Source organism: Heloderma suspectum, chromosome 3 (assembly GCF_057233095.1).
Source record: "Heloderma suspectum isolate Gila_16-S chromosome 3, 16-S_ref, whole genome shotgun sequence".
Taxonomy (NCBI): Eukaryota; Metazoa; Chordata; class Lepidosauria; order Squamata; family Helodermatidae; genus Heloderma; species Heloderma suspectum.
In genome coordinates, this window is record NC_139460.1 from 284,036,235 (window position 1) to 284,049,819 (window position 13,585).

At 42.5% G+C, this 13,585-nt stretch overlaps 1 protein-coding gene across 1 annotated transcript in view; it reads left to right on the forward strand.

The window, feature by feature from the left end:
- COL4A3 (collagen type IV alpha 3 chain) overlaps nt 1-13,585 on the forward strand; it is a 135,736-nt gene that overhangs the window by 45,676 nt on the left and 76,475 nt on the right. The window contains exons 10-14 of the mRNA XM_084847141.1: nt 347-409; nt 7,337-7,372; nt 7,496-7,537; nt 9,526-9,603; nt 11,781-11,843. Of these exons, the coding sequence (XP_084703267.1) occupies nt 347-409; nt 7,337-7,372; nt 7,496-7,537; nt 9,526-9,603; nt 11,781-11,843 (282 nt within the window). The remainder of the gene's footprint in view (nt 1-346; nt 410-7,336; nt 7,373-7,495; nt 7,538-9,525; nt 9,604-11,780; nt 11,844-13,585) is intronic.

Here is a 13,585-nt window from a genome sequence, read left to right on the forward strand (position 1 = left end):
TTGCGTCCCTGCTAGCCAGTGGCCAGATGTCCGGCTGCTGGCGGAGCCGGCCGGCAGCTCCGCAGAATCGCTGTAGAGCACAGCCGGCCGGCCAGGATTCCGGGGGGGGGGGAGGAACGGAGCGCCTCCCCCCCCAGCGAGGATTCCGGGGGGAGGGACAGAACGCCTCCCCCCGCACCATCAGCATAATCCCCGAAAGGTAAGTGATTTTCGTACATCCCTAGGTAAAAGGGAACAAAATACTCAAGTATAGTAGTAACTGATTTATACTATATTTTTTAAAAAAACAAAATTAAGAAGAATTAAAGATGGAAGAATTATTTATATTTCTTGTTTTGATGTAAAGGGTGAACCAGGCCCTCGAGGATTACCAGGGCTGATTGGGCCAGAAGGCCCTCCAGGGTTTCCAGTAAGTAGAAAATCTCAATTTTTTTGTTGGTTGGAATTATTAAAAGAACATGTATTGCATTATAGGTCCGATACTATTAAAATCTAGTGGGAATTTTGCCTTAATTCCCTTAGAGAGCAATCCCATGGTCGCTGGACAGCATCTTAGGGGGCATAGGACTGTTTGGGAAAACCCTTCTTTTTTCTTCTTCTTTTTGAATCTATTTTTGTTTTATTTTTATAAGTGAAATAAACACTCCCAACAACATAATTAGAATCTTCAGTTTCCAACATTACAGTATTCTGAGGGGAAAAAAACAAAAAAGGGAGGATAGCAAAAGAAGGGGAGAAAGGATTATATTAAACTTCAATAGGAACAAACCAAATATCCAAATATAAGTCCAATTGCAGATTATACCGATACTGCATTCTTCCAAATATTGCAAGTATTATTAAATCTTCAATCCACTATACCACAAACGGTAAACCTTATCTTTCCGTATCATAACCTCAATCTTATAGCAAAGGAATGGGAGCAAACAATCCATACCATTCAGTTAACGTGTATTACTAAACATTTAAGGGTTAGCCAACAAGAAATAGTAATAATAATAATCTGATAATGATATTAATAATAATAATAGAAAAAAAGTTTAAGAAAAAGTTAAAAAAACAAAAAACAAAAGCAAATCATTTGTATATTTTAAGTAATATCATATCTAAAAATATATTTATATGTGTACACACACATATACAAATAGGCATTTTATTACAATATAACACATAAAAGGAGGGGAAAAAACAGAAATATGCAAACATTTACTCTGGCAAACTGCCTAGACATCTTATCAGCTATAGCCCAAACAGCACTTTTAAAGAACAGTAAAGATGGCTAAGTTCCAACTCTGGAGGCTGAGAGAACTGGTTCCCTTGTTTTAATTTTAATACCAATTAAAAATGATTCTGCAGCATCAGGATCCAAAAATCTTTTCATCTGGCTTTCAAAAAGAATGCAAAATGTAGCCAGATATTTAATATGATATTGCGGGTTAATTTGCTTTGCCAAACTTCTTGCCTTGGTGAATTGCCTTCTTCTGTCAGCAATTTCTTTAGTGTAATCAGGAAAGAGCATAATCTTGTCATTTGTTGATCCCCACCGAAGCTCATCTCGTTCTCTTGCCACACACATAAGATGTTTTGTAGAGACTTGTGAAAATTGAACAATAACAGTCCCAAAAGTCCCTTTAGTGCCACGTATTGAACCAGGGACACGATATGCATGCTAAATATCAAGTAAAAAATCAGATGGTAAAGCAAATAGCTCATGCAAAAGTTTATCCATAATTCAGCCAAACCTATATCAGTAGCCACGTCTTTAATACCAAGGATACATAGATTTGCTGTACTTGTGAAGGCCTCTAGTTGGGAAATTCGAGCAGACAAAATATTATGAGATGCTTCGATGACTGTTTCATGAGCAGTAACCTGATCTTCAAGAGCATTAACCTTCAGTTCCATCTTTTGAAAAGAGATATTAATTAAATCCACAGCCCCCTGAAGGGCAATAATTGAGTCCTGAATTGTTTCAAGTTTCTTTGACTGCTCTGGTAGCTAAGAAAACATAGTTTTTATCAAAGCAAGTAACTCCTCTTCATCTCCAGCATTTCTAGAAACCTTTGCCAAGGGAGCAACTGGGGGGCTAGATGGCGTTCTCAAGCCTTTCTTTTTTTCTTTTGGTACTGCCATCCTCCACTTTCAAAAGCACAACAAGCAAGTATAATTGCAGAAACAAAACAAAAAAACAAACACACAGATTTAATTACAAGTCCTCAGATATTTCTGGTAGTTTAAATTCAGAAATACTGTTTGGAGCCGTTTGTCCTTATGTCTCCTAATTGCTTAGGAGTTTCTAACAGTGTTCAGTAGATGACACTCCAGCGTCTAATCTTAGATTTCAGCCTCTCTGTTTCTCCGCAGAAGCAGGTGTTCTTCCAAGATTTCATCCGGATGGTACTGTAAGCTTCCCCTTTTAATTCCAGGGGAAGATAAAAAGGTTTCTCAACCTTTTCACAGCTGTTTGAGATAAGCAACCTGCGGAGCTCTGCAAGTCACTGCAGGACGCCATGGCTCCAACCGGATACCACTCCTACTGTTTGGGAAAACCCTTCTGAGGACTTAGTCACAGCTATGACTTTCCCGATGTTGGATTCTTCCTCCTGGAGTCCTGGTTCCTTCCAGTCACCACCTCCTAGGGAACAGGGAGAAATCAGCAAATTGGGTGTGTGGATCCAAAGGATCCACAGCCCCTTCAGCCCCTAACAACACCCCCTAAGACAGAGGGGATGTTAGACCAGCTCTGAGGCCTGTCTAACTGAGTTTCCCTTATGTGGGGGGAAAGAGGGGGGGGAGCCTCCACTGTAACTTCTGCCCCTTTGGCCAGAGCCCAGCAGGGCTTTCAACAGAATATGGCCTCTAAGATTGGAGCGGTCCATCATTTCAGCTCCTTACCCATAGGATTTTGCTGTTAGGCACCCATTTTAAGTTGTATTGTATTTTAATATTGTGTTTTATTGTTTTATTTCTGTGAGCTGCCCAGAGAATGTATCATGTATATGTTATTGGGCAGTCTATGCACATATAGTAAATATGTAAATGAATAGATAAATACATACATAGGTGTTGCAGTGATCTGATGCCGGAGTGCATATACTTGTGCACAGTACCTCACTGGTGGAGCACATGCTTTGCACGCAAAAGGTTCTGGGTTTAATCTCTGGCGTCTCTAGAAAGGGCTTGGAAATATCACACTGGCGATCAGCAGGCAGTCATTAAAAAGGTAGATAGACCAATAGTCTGACTCAATATAGGGCTGCCCCTGGACAGTGCACTCCTACATAAGGAGGGTGGGAGTGACAATCTGCCACTTCCAAAACCCCGCCGGCTTGTGCTGGCAAGGATAGGAGGTGAGGGGTTTTTTTCTGGGAAGTTCTGTGAAATCTCTCCCAGCCCCACCCCGGTTGGATCAATCTGCCCCTGGAACACCCTGCTTGGGGGCCTACTGTTGGAAGAAATACTGCTGGTGGTAGATCTACACCCCTGGAGCTTTCACAGGTGTGCCAGGGCTGATGTGCCCTCCCAGTGGCAGAGCTTCTCTACCTTGGGGAGGGGCACTCCAGCCACATCCTACCCCCCTATGGCCAGAGGATCTAAAGGTTAGGATCATTCTCTTTGTTCCTGAACAGCCACATCTCATGCCGTCCCATAGCAATGGGATCCAGCCCTACTGTGGCAGGTATAGATGGTTTAATCACCACTGCTGAGCTCTCAGATGTAAAAAGTAATTTTAAAAAGCTAAGTAGACCAAGGTAGGTGTAGTTATAGCAGAAGCCACTCCATGGATACTATAACGTAGTAAGATCAAGATGTCTAGCTTTGTTAAAACAAAAAATCCCAGACAATGATATAATATTGCTTATGTATCCATGTCCCCTTCATGGATCACTGCCTTGTTGTGGCGAAGGGGCTTGCGTAACTCAGTGAAGCCATAAGCTATGCCGTGCAGGGCCGCCCAAGACGGACAGGTCATGGCAGAGAGTTCTGACAAAATGTGGTCCACTGGAGAAGGAAATGGCAACCCACTCCAGTATTCTTGCCAAGAAAACCGCATGGAACGTATCACGAGGCTAAAAGATATGACGCCAGAAGATGAGACCTTCAGGTCGGAAGGTGTCCAATATACTACTGGGGAAGAGCAGAGGGTATTTCCAAGTAGCACCAGAAAGAGAGAAGCAGCTGGGCCAAGCCGAAAGGACACTCAGCTGTGGATGTGTCTGGTGGTGAAAAGAAAATCCGATGCTGTAAAGAACAATATTGTTTAGGAACCTGGAATGTCAGATCAATGAATCAAGGTAAGCTGGAGGTGGTCAAACATGAGATGGCAAGATTGAACATCAATATCTTGGGAATCAGCGAACTAAAATGGACAGGCATGGGCGAATTTAATTCAGGTGACCATCATATCTACTACTGTGGGCAAGAATCCCATAGAAGAAATGGAGTAGCACTCATAGTCAACAAAAGGGTGGGAAAGCAGTACTGGGGTACAATCTTAAAAATGATAGAAGGATCTCAGTACGAATCCAAGGCAAACCATTCAACATCACAGTAATTCAAGTCTATGCCCCAACCACTGATGCCGAAGAAGCTGAGGTTGATCGGTTCTATGAAGACCTACAACACCTTCTAGAACTAACACCAAAAAAAGATGTCCTCTTCATGATAGGGGATTGGAATGCTAAAGTAGGAAGTAAAGAAATCACCAGGATAACAGGCAAGCATGGCCTTGGTGTACAAAATGAAGCAGGACAAAGGCTAATAGAGTTTTGCCAAGAGAACACGCTGATCATAGCAAACACTCTTTTCCAACAGCACAAGAGACAACTCTACACATGGACATCACCAGATGGTCAATATCGAAATCAGATTGATTATGTACTTTGCAGCCAAAGATGGAGAAGCTCCATACGGTCAGTAAAAACAAGACCTGGAGCTGACTGTGGCTCAGATCATGAGCTGCTACTTGCAAAATTTCGGCTTAAATTGAAGATCGTAGGGAAAACCACTAAACCATTCAGGTATGACCTAAATCATATCCCTGATGAATATACAGTGGAGGTGAGGAATAGATTTCAGGGATTAGACCTGATAGACAGAGTGCCTGAGGAACTATGGACGGAGGTCCGTAACATTGTTCAGCAGGCAGCAACTCAATCCATCCCAAAGAAAAAGAAATGCAAGAAAGCCAAGTGGCTGTCTGATGAGGCTTTACAAGTAGCTGAGGAAAGAAGGCAAGCGAAAAGCAAGGGAGAAAGGGGAAGATATATCCAACTGAATGCAGAGTTCCAGAGAATAGCAAGGAGAGACAAGAAAGCTTTCTTAACTGAACAATGCAAAGAAATCGAGGAAAACAACAGAATGGGAAAGACTAGAGATCTCTTCAAGAAAATTGGAGATCTAGAGGGAACGTTTTGTGCAAAGACGGACATGATAAAGGACAAAGAAGGCAGGGACCTAACAGAAGCAGATGAGATTAAGAAGAGGTGGAAAGAATACACAGAAGAACTATACAGGAAAGATCTGAATGTCCCTGATAGCCATGATAGTGCGGTCACTGAACTTGAGCCGGACATCCTAGAGAGTGAAGTCAAATGGGTCTTAGGAAGCATTAGTAACAACAAAGCTAGTGGAGATGACAGTCTTCCAGCTGAGCTATTTAAAATCCTAAAAGATGATGCTGTTAAAGTGCTGCATTCAATATGCCAACAAATTTGGAACACTCAACAATGGCCGCAAGACTGGAAAAGGTCAGTTTACATTCCAATTCCAAAGAAGGGCAACGCCAAAGAGTGTTCAAAGTACCGCACAATTGCGCTCATTTCACATGCCAGCAAGGTGATGCTCAAAATCCTACAAGCTAGGCTTCAGCAGTATGCGAACCGAGAACTACCGGAAGTACAAGCTGGGTTTCGAAGAGGCAGAGGAACTAGAGATCAAATCGCCAACATTCGCTGCATCATGGAGAAAGCAAGAGAATTCCAGAAAAACGTCTATTTCTGCTTCATTGACTATGCTAAAGCCTTTGATTGTGTGGATCACAACAAACTGTGGCAAATTCTTAAAGTGATGGGAGTACCAGACCACCTTACCTGTCTCCTGAGAAACCTGTACGAGGGTCAAGAAGCAACAGTCAGAACCGGACATGGAACAACCGAGTGGTTCAAAATTGGGAAAGGAGTACAACAAGGCTGCATATTGTCACCCTGCTTATTTAACTTATATGCAGAGTACATCATGAGAAATGCCGGGTTGGATGAATCAGAGGACGGAATTAAGATTGCTGGGAGAATTATCAACAACCTCCGATATGCAGACGATACCACCCTAATGGCAGAAAGTGAAGAGGATCTCAAGAGCCTCTTGTTGAGGGTGAAAGAGGAGAGTGCAAAGGTGGTTTGAAACTCAACATTAAAAAAACGAAGATCATGGCATCTGGCCCTATCACTTCCGGGCATATAGAAGGGGAAGAAATGGAAGCAGTGACAGATTTTACTTTCTTGGGCTCCAAGATCACGGCAGACGGTGACTGTAGCCATGAAATTAAAAGACGCTTGCTCCTTGGGAGGAAAGCTATGGCAAATCTAGACAGCAAAGTAAGAAGCAGAGACATCACCTTGCCGACAAAGGTCCGTCTAATCAAAGCTATGGTTTTCCCAGTAGTAATGTATGGCTGTGAGAGCTGGACTATAAGGAAAGCTGAGTGCCGAAGAACTGATGCTTTTGAACTGTAGTGCTGGAGAAGACTCTTACGAGTTCCCTGGACTGCAAGGAGGTCAAATCAGTCAATCCTAAAGGAAATCAACCCTGAGTGCTCATTGGAAGGACAGATACTGAAGCTGAAGCTCAAATATTTTGGCCACCTAATGCGAAGAGAAAACTCCCTGGAAAAGATCCTGGTGCTGGGAAAGACTGAAGGCAAAAGGAGAAGAGGACGGCAGAGGATGAGATGGCTAGATAGCATCACCGATGCAGTGAATATGAACTTGAGCACGCTCCGGGAGAGAGTACAGGACAGGAAGGCCTGGCGTGCTGTGGTCCATGGGGTCACGAAGAGTCGGACACGACTGAAGGACTGAGCAAAATGTATCCATGTGGCTTGTTGTTTTTTAAATATCTTTTATTATGAGTGACTATATTGTCAGAAACATGCTTGTGTGCAATTTGCAAATTTAAATGATCCTTCCTTACTTTTTATATTTACAGTGAATTACAAATAAGTACCTCCCTCTCTGTTTGTTCTCCCTGCAAACAGAATAGAGTAGGTGATGGTTCCTCCACAACACATTTCAGGTAAAAGATTTAATGTTTTTCTTATCTTTTTTTTGCCTTTTAGGGAGCAGTAGGAAGACCAGGACTTCCAGGACCCAAGGTATTTTCAGAGTTATGATCTGAACAACCCTAACCCTCACCACCTAGTACCATTTATTACCAATTCCATTGCTGATTTGTGCATTAGAAATATATTTTAATGACATTTTGGTTCCGTTTGTAGGGTCTCATGGGTGTTAAAGTCATTGGAGCCAAAGGAATAAAGGTAACAATATATAATCCTATATTTTTCTTTCTAAAATAACTAAGGGTGTAATCCTAGGCATGTTTAGACAGGAAAAAATCCTATTCCCCAGCCAGCCATGCTGGCTGGGGAATGCTGGGAGTTTTAGGGCATTTTCCTGTCTGAACATGTATAGATTGCACCCTAAAACTCTTTGTTTTCCTACATGCTGTGGTCCTGCCAGTGTGGTTTACTATGTGCACCTCCTGCAATTATTTCTGCTTCTTCTGGGACATTTTAAGTCTAGAACCTGTTCAAAGTGTAGCTATCTTCCTTGTGCTCTATTGTTGCAAAATTAGGGCAGTATCTAACTCCTAGGGCAGTATCCAACTGTGTCATTCCGCTAGCACAAATGATGTTGCACTAGCAAAAACTAGGTTCTGAACTATGCGCAAGAGGAGAATCCAACTAAAGTTACATTTGCACAAGCACAGTTGTGCAGCCGTTTGCACATCATGCTTGCACAACTGTTTGCGCAATTGTTAGTCCAATCAGTTGCGCATCACACTTGTACAACTGATTGTGCAACTACTTGCACCTCACATTTACACAACCAGTTGTGCATGCATAATGTGCAACCGCTTGCACAATGGAGAGATGTGGCAGAACTCCGCTGGTGTTGTTTGAGTTTGCAGAATGATACCGTTGGATACTGCCCGTAAAAACCTGTTTGGTTATTTCAGTTCCCTTGCCTGCAACAGGATTCTTGATTTCATTTGCACTTACATTCCAAACTCCACTGGCAAATTTTGCTAAATTAAATGAGTGGTATTCAACTAGCGTCCCTCTGCCAATGGAAGGAATCTGACAGAGGAATGGGGAGGGGTGATTTTCAGCAATTCCCCTGTGGACCAGGTTTTTTTGGGTGCAGGGAGACAGGGAGCTGCAGGGCAGAGGGGTAATAGTTGAAAATCACCCCTCTCTCTTCTGCTGATGGATGTCTTTCATCAGCAGAGGGACGCTAGTTGGATACCATACAATAAACTGTAGTTTAATTATATATTCACACAAATGGCTTTTTAAAAATTCCTTGTTGGTACAGAACTTCGCTAGATCATGATAAACTTTGCAGGGTGTTTTTTTTTAATGCAGGATGCAGAATTAAAATGATCAGAAATAAATAAATGAAATAATCAGGTTATTTTCAGTAAGGAGTAGCAGGGGGGAAGCAAAGACAGAAAGAGGAATCTCAAAATAACTTGTGAAAGATTTGTTATGCCTCCAGGACAGATCACAGTTGGAGATAAGATACTTGATTAGAAGAACTACATTATGTCATGCTAGCATATGGGACCTCTAGCGCAACACCAATAGCATTAGCTGGCACAACTTTTTTCCGGGGAAGCCTGTCATGCCACCTAATGCTATTGGCATTGGCTAGAGGTCTGTTATGCTACTGCAATGTAATTTACATTAGTCCTCGTGTTGCATTGGATACTGCCCTAAATCTCTGGCCTAAAATTACATTCTGCTATCTTTATTGCCAAATCCTATTCATGGTCAACATGCATTTCCAGCAGATATATTATTATGGATATACAGTATTTACATCTTGCAGAATATTTGATCTAAATAGTTTAATTAGATTAGTATCTGCCTAAATGGACTTTACTTGTAATGAAAATCAGTCAATTGTAACTGTATTGTTTTTGTTGTTGTTTTATTATAACATTTCAAAGTTGTATAATGAATGGTTTATTAAACAGATCCAGCAATTGTTTGCAATAAATTAAACATATGGCTGCACTTTGCTATTTCAGTAAAAAATAATTGCCACTTTTCATTAAATTTGTTATGCCTTTTCCACACTCTTAAGTAGTGTGTTAATTTGGCCACAACTCATATACATCTTATTTCCCCATTCTTCTGTTGTGGATATCTTGCTTAATATCCAGTATTTGGCATATATGACCCTAGCTTCCTTATTCATACATGAAAATAACTCCTGTGGTTCTTCTTTTTAATTACAGGGTGATGGTGGACTAATGGGACCCCCTGGACCCATAGGAACAGTTATTGTAACACTGACTGGAGCAGATAATATCACGGTATCAATATAATACTGTTAATGACCAATATAATAGGCATTATTATATTGCTTATTATAATAAGCAATATTATATTGGGGTTGGACTCGATGGTCTTATAGGCCCCTTCCAACCCTACTATTCTATGATTCCATGATTATATACAGTTGTTCACCAGGATACTTTCACTTTGTATTCTGTGTGGGGATGGCTCAATCAGCCTATTTCACCCATAAGCCCATTCCATCCAATTATCATATTAATAAATAATTATTTAATCTACACAAAAAGTCACATTATACATATGTTTCAATGTATTTCATTTCAAAATATGCATTTCTAAATATATTTTGATACATTTTTTGAGCTGAGAACTATGTCAGAACACTCCCGAAGTACAAAAGTCAGTGGATAACTAAGATCCAGTCCACACATTAAGACAGAAGGTGCAGATCAGGTCCATATAGGAGTTTGCAAAGACTGAATTACTCAAGTATCCCTAAATCGTTGTATTCAGCTACCAGTTTTCCTGCATAGCACAAAAGGAACCCGAAGGAAGGGTTATAAGACACTTTATACCTTGAAAATCAGATATAGTGTGTTGTGGGGTAACCCAGCACTGACATTACTCCTGCACATCATGCAGAGTCTGGGGTGAGCTGCAGCAAGTGGGACCTTCAACAAAATGTTGCAGCGTGGAGTGCTGCTGTTCACTGTTCCAGTCAGTGAGACATGCCCTCCTCCACAATATGCCATTACATTTTTCATTTCCCTCCTCCATCCAACCATCAGTCAGCATCCTGTGACCACTGAGAACACTCACCAGGTTGTTTGGGAGAGTTCCCCCCTCAAGGTTTTTTCCTAAACAGTTTGCGGGGGGGGGGGGTTGGTACTTCTGCAAACCTTTGGGTCCCCCATGCCTGCAGATACCTCCCTCTTTTGAATGGATGGTGCTAGTTTGGCTACATAAACAACAGCACTCACTTCTGAACATCAGAAATATTAGCAGCAATTGCCCCTTGGAACCACCACCACCTGCTTCCATTTTTAATCCCTTTGAATTTAAACAGCAGTTTGATAGGGGAGGTGCCAGTTCTCCCCATCTCATGTCGTCCATCCCCCCCTCCTGATGAGGAATGAGCAGTTGCTAAAAAGGGGCTGAAAGTATATTAACAGCACCATCCTATGCATGAGTTCCACGGACCTTATTCCTAAATAAATATTCATAGAACTGCAGCCTCTGGGTCAAACTACACTTTTCATTAAGTGTGTAGCGTGTAGCTGAGCCTATGTGCTTTTTTTTTACTCGAGAGTAAATGCACATGGCCTCAATTCCAATCTGGACCAGTGCATCCCAGGACAGGCAAATTAACCCCCCCCCCCATTTGCTTCCTGAAATTCCACCCTCCCGCCCCCGCAGGGATTGGAAAAAGGGAGGAAATCTCCATTGGAGTCAATGGAGGCTTTTTTCCTTCTTTAAATCCCCACACTGGCTGTGTGTGCATGTGTGCATGTGTGTGTGTGGAATCTGGGGAAGGAAATGGTGTGTGGGGAGGTTTACTCCTTCCTTCCTGGTGTGTGCAGGTTCTGATCCAAATCAGGGCTGTGCACTTACTCCTGTGTAAAAAAAGAATAGGCTCAACTACACATGATGTAATTAACATAACGGCTGCCTTTACATTAAAGAAGAAACCTGCAGTCCTCCCATTGTGGAGCCTTTCCATATTTACAGTGGTGACCATGTGATTACTGAGAGGGGAAGTTTTTAATTTTCAAGGTTCCATAGAACTCAATGAAACAGTGCCATCTAGTGGCTGTTTTAATAGTGCAACATCCCGACTTAAATAGATACTTCATTATTTCCGGATCTTTTTGAGATGGAATAACCAGGAAATACCTCTGGATGGGCCCTGGAGGTTGACAACATCATGAAAAGGACCCACAAACTTCCGTGAGTGAGCAATCCCAATAGCAGGATAAAAGCTCTGTGTGAAGAAGCCCAATGTGTAGTTTGACCCTCTGTGTGCCAACATGTGCCTCTCTCACACACCAGCGGGGTCTGTTTTAACAACGTGTAGTTTGTGTTTTTGCTTGTTTTGGTTCAGGTTTGTTTGCTTGGAGTCATTATGCTTTTTACAAAGTTCTTGGCTCCATTAAATTAATAAATACTAATTTTACTTTTAATATTTTTGCGGCAGGAACTAAAAGGAGATAAAGGAGATATGGGTTTTCCAGGACCCCCTGGATTCCCAGGAGAACGAGTAAGTGGTACTAAACCAGTCTTTCAGATTCCAGCTAGAAGATAGATATTAAAATATTCTTGCCTCTTGCCTTAGCACATATTGCTGAACTAGTGGTGTGACTGTATCTATAACATGTCTGTCATCTTTACTCAACATACAAATACTTTTGCTTAAAGTACCTTAAACTGAGAACCGGTCTCTTTTCCTCTGCAGGTGGAAAAGCAGACTGGGTGATTTGATCATATAAATGGCCTGTAGGAAAAGGATTAAGTAGCCTCCATCAGCACCCATCACTTTGGGCAGCTGGCAGGGCCCCAGCCCACAATCAGGCCCCACCAGCTCTGACACCTACTCTGGTGTCTGACTCTGTGAGCCACCATTTTAATTTCCCACGATGCCCCTGACATAACATCGCTCCATGGCATTGTGAGAAACTTAAATGACCTCTCGCTGCTGATTGATCTAGGAAGGCCCCCACCAGAGGGCACTTTGCCAAGAGAACCCTCAATCTTGGAGCCAGATATAGTATACCCTGCCTCTCTGACCAAATTTACAGCTTCCTGTGGCTTCATTTTCATTTTGTAAAAATGTTGAGAGACTGTTACACATGCCAGCTGTGTGGTGCCTAGTTCAGCTCTGAGCACATTTGCTAGTACAGGCTAGAAATGGGCAGACCACCTCTGACTTGACTCCAAAATAAATTGGACTTTTCAAGTATTCAAGTGGTGCAACATTCAAAAAAGCCCAGTCCTCACCTTTCCCAAGCTTCCTCACCTCTGTTTCTCCCTAAACTCCCCCATCACCCTCCCTTACCCAAGAGGGAAGAGGAAAGGGCAGCAGAGCTCCTGAACTTCTCTTTGCCTATAAATGACAAGTCCATTACAGAATTTCCTGCCAGGGATCATGGAGCTTGCAGTCAAATTTATTTCAGGCTAATTTTTTTTGGTGGGGGGAGCAGAGACCGGAAGCAGAGAACAGGGGAGCCGCAGAGGTGGGGTGTGAGTCCTGTTTTGAGTCAGGGAGCTGGGCCTGACTCAAAATGGGCCCTGCTTGAAATCCAAGAGGGGGTAATTGTCATTTTAAGCTCCTCCTGACTTGAATACTTGCCCCTTCATTCGTACAGATTTGCACAATTCAAGATCCACCAACCTGAATGCAGCCCACCAGTCATATATTGTGGCCTGCCAGGTGGGTTTGAATCTTTTCCCTAGTGGCAAAGCAAATCACCCACAGGAGCCACTGTTAGGGAGAGCAGGGAAAATGAACCTTGAACCTTGAGATCATGAAGTAGCTAGGTTCTGGGATTGTGAATTATTTAGGTTTTCAGCACCTGCTAGCCAATGAAATTAGCAAGGTCTAAGTGAATGGGTTCATGGATCACTGCCTTGTTGTGGCGAAGGGGCTTGCGTAACTCAGTGAAACCATAAGCTATGCCGTGCAGGGCCACCCAAGACGGACAGGTCATGGCAGAGAGTTCTGACAAAATGTGGTCCACTGGAGAAGGAAATGGCAACCCACTCCAGTATTCTTGCCAAGAAAACCCCATGGAACGTATCACAAGGCTAAAAGATATGACGCCGGAAGATGAGCCCCTCAGGTCGGAAGGTGTCCAATATGCTACTGGGGAAGAGCAGAGGGTATTTCCAAGTAGCGCCAGAAAGAGTGAAGCGGCTGGGCCAAATCCGAAAGGACACTCAGCTGTGGATGTGTCTGGCGGTGAAAAGAAAATCCGATGCTGTAAAGAACAATATTGTTTAGGA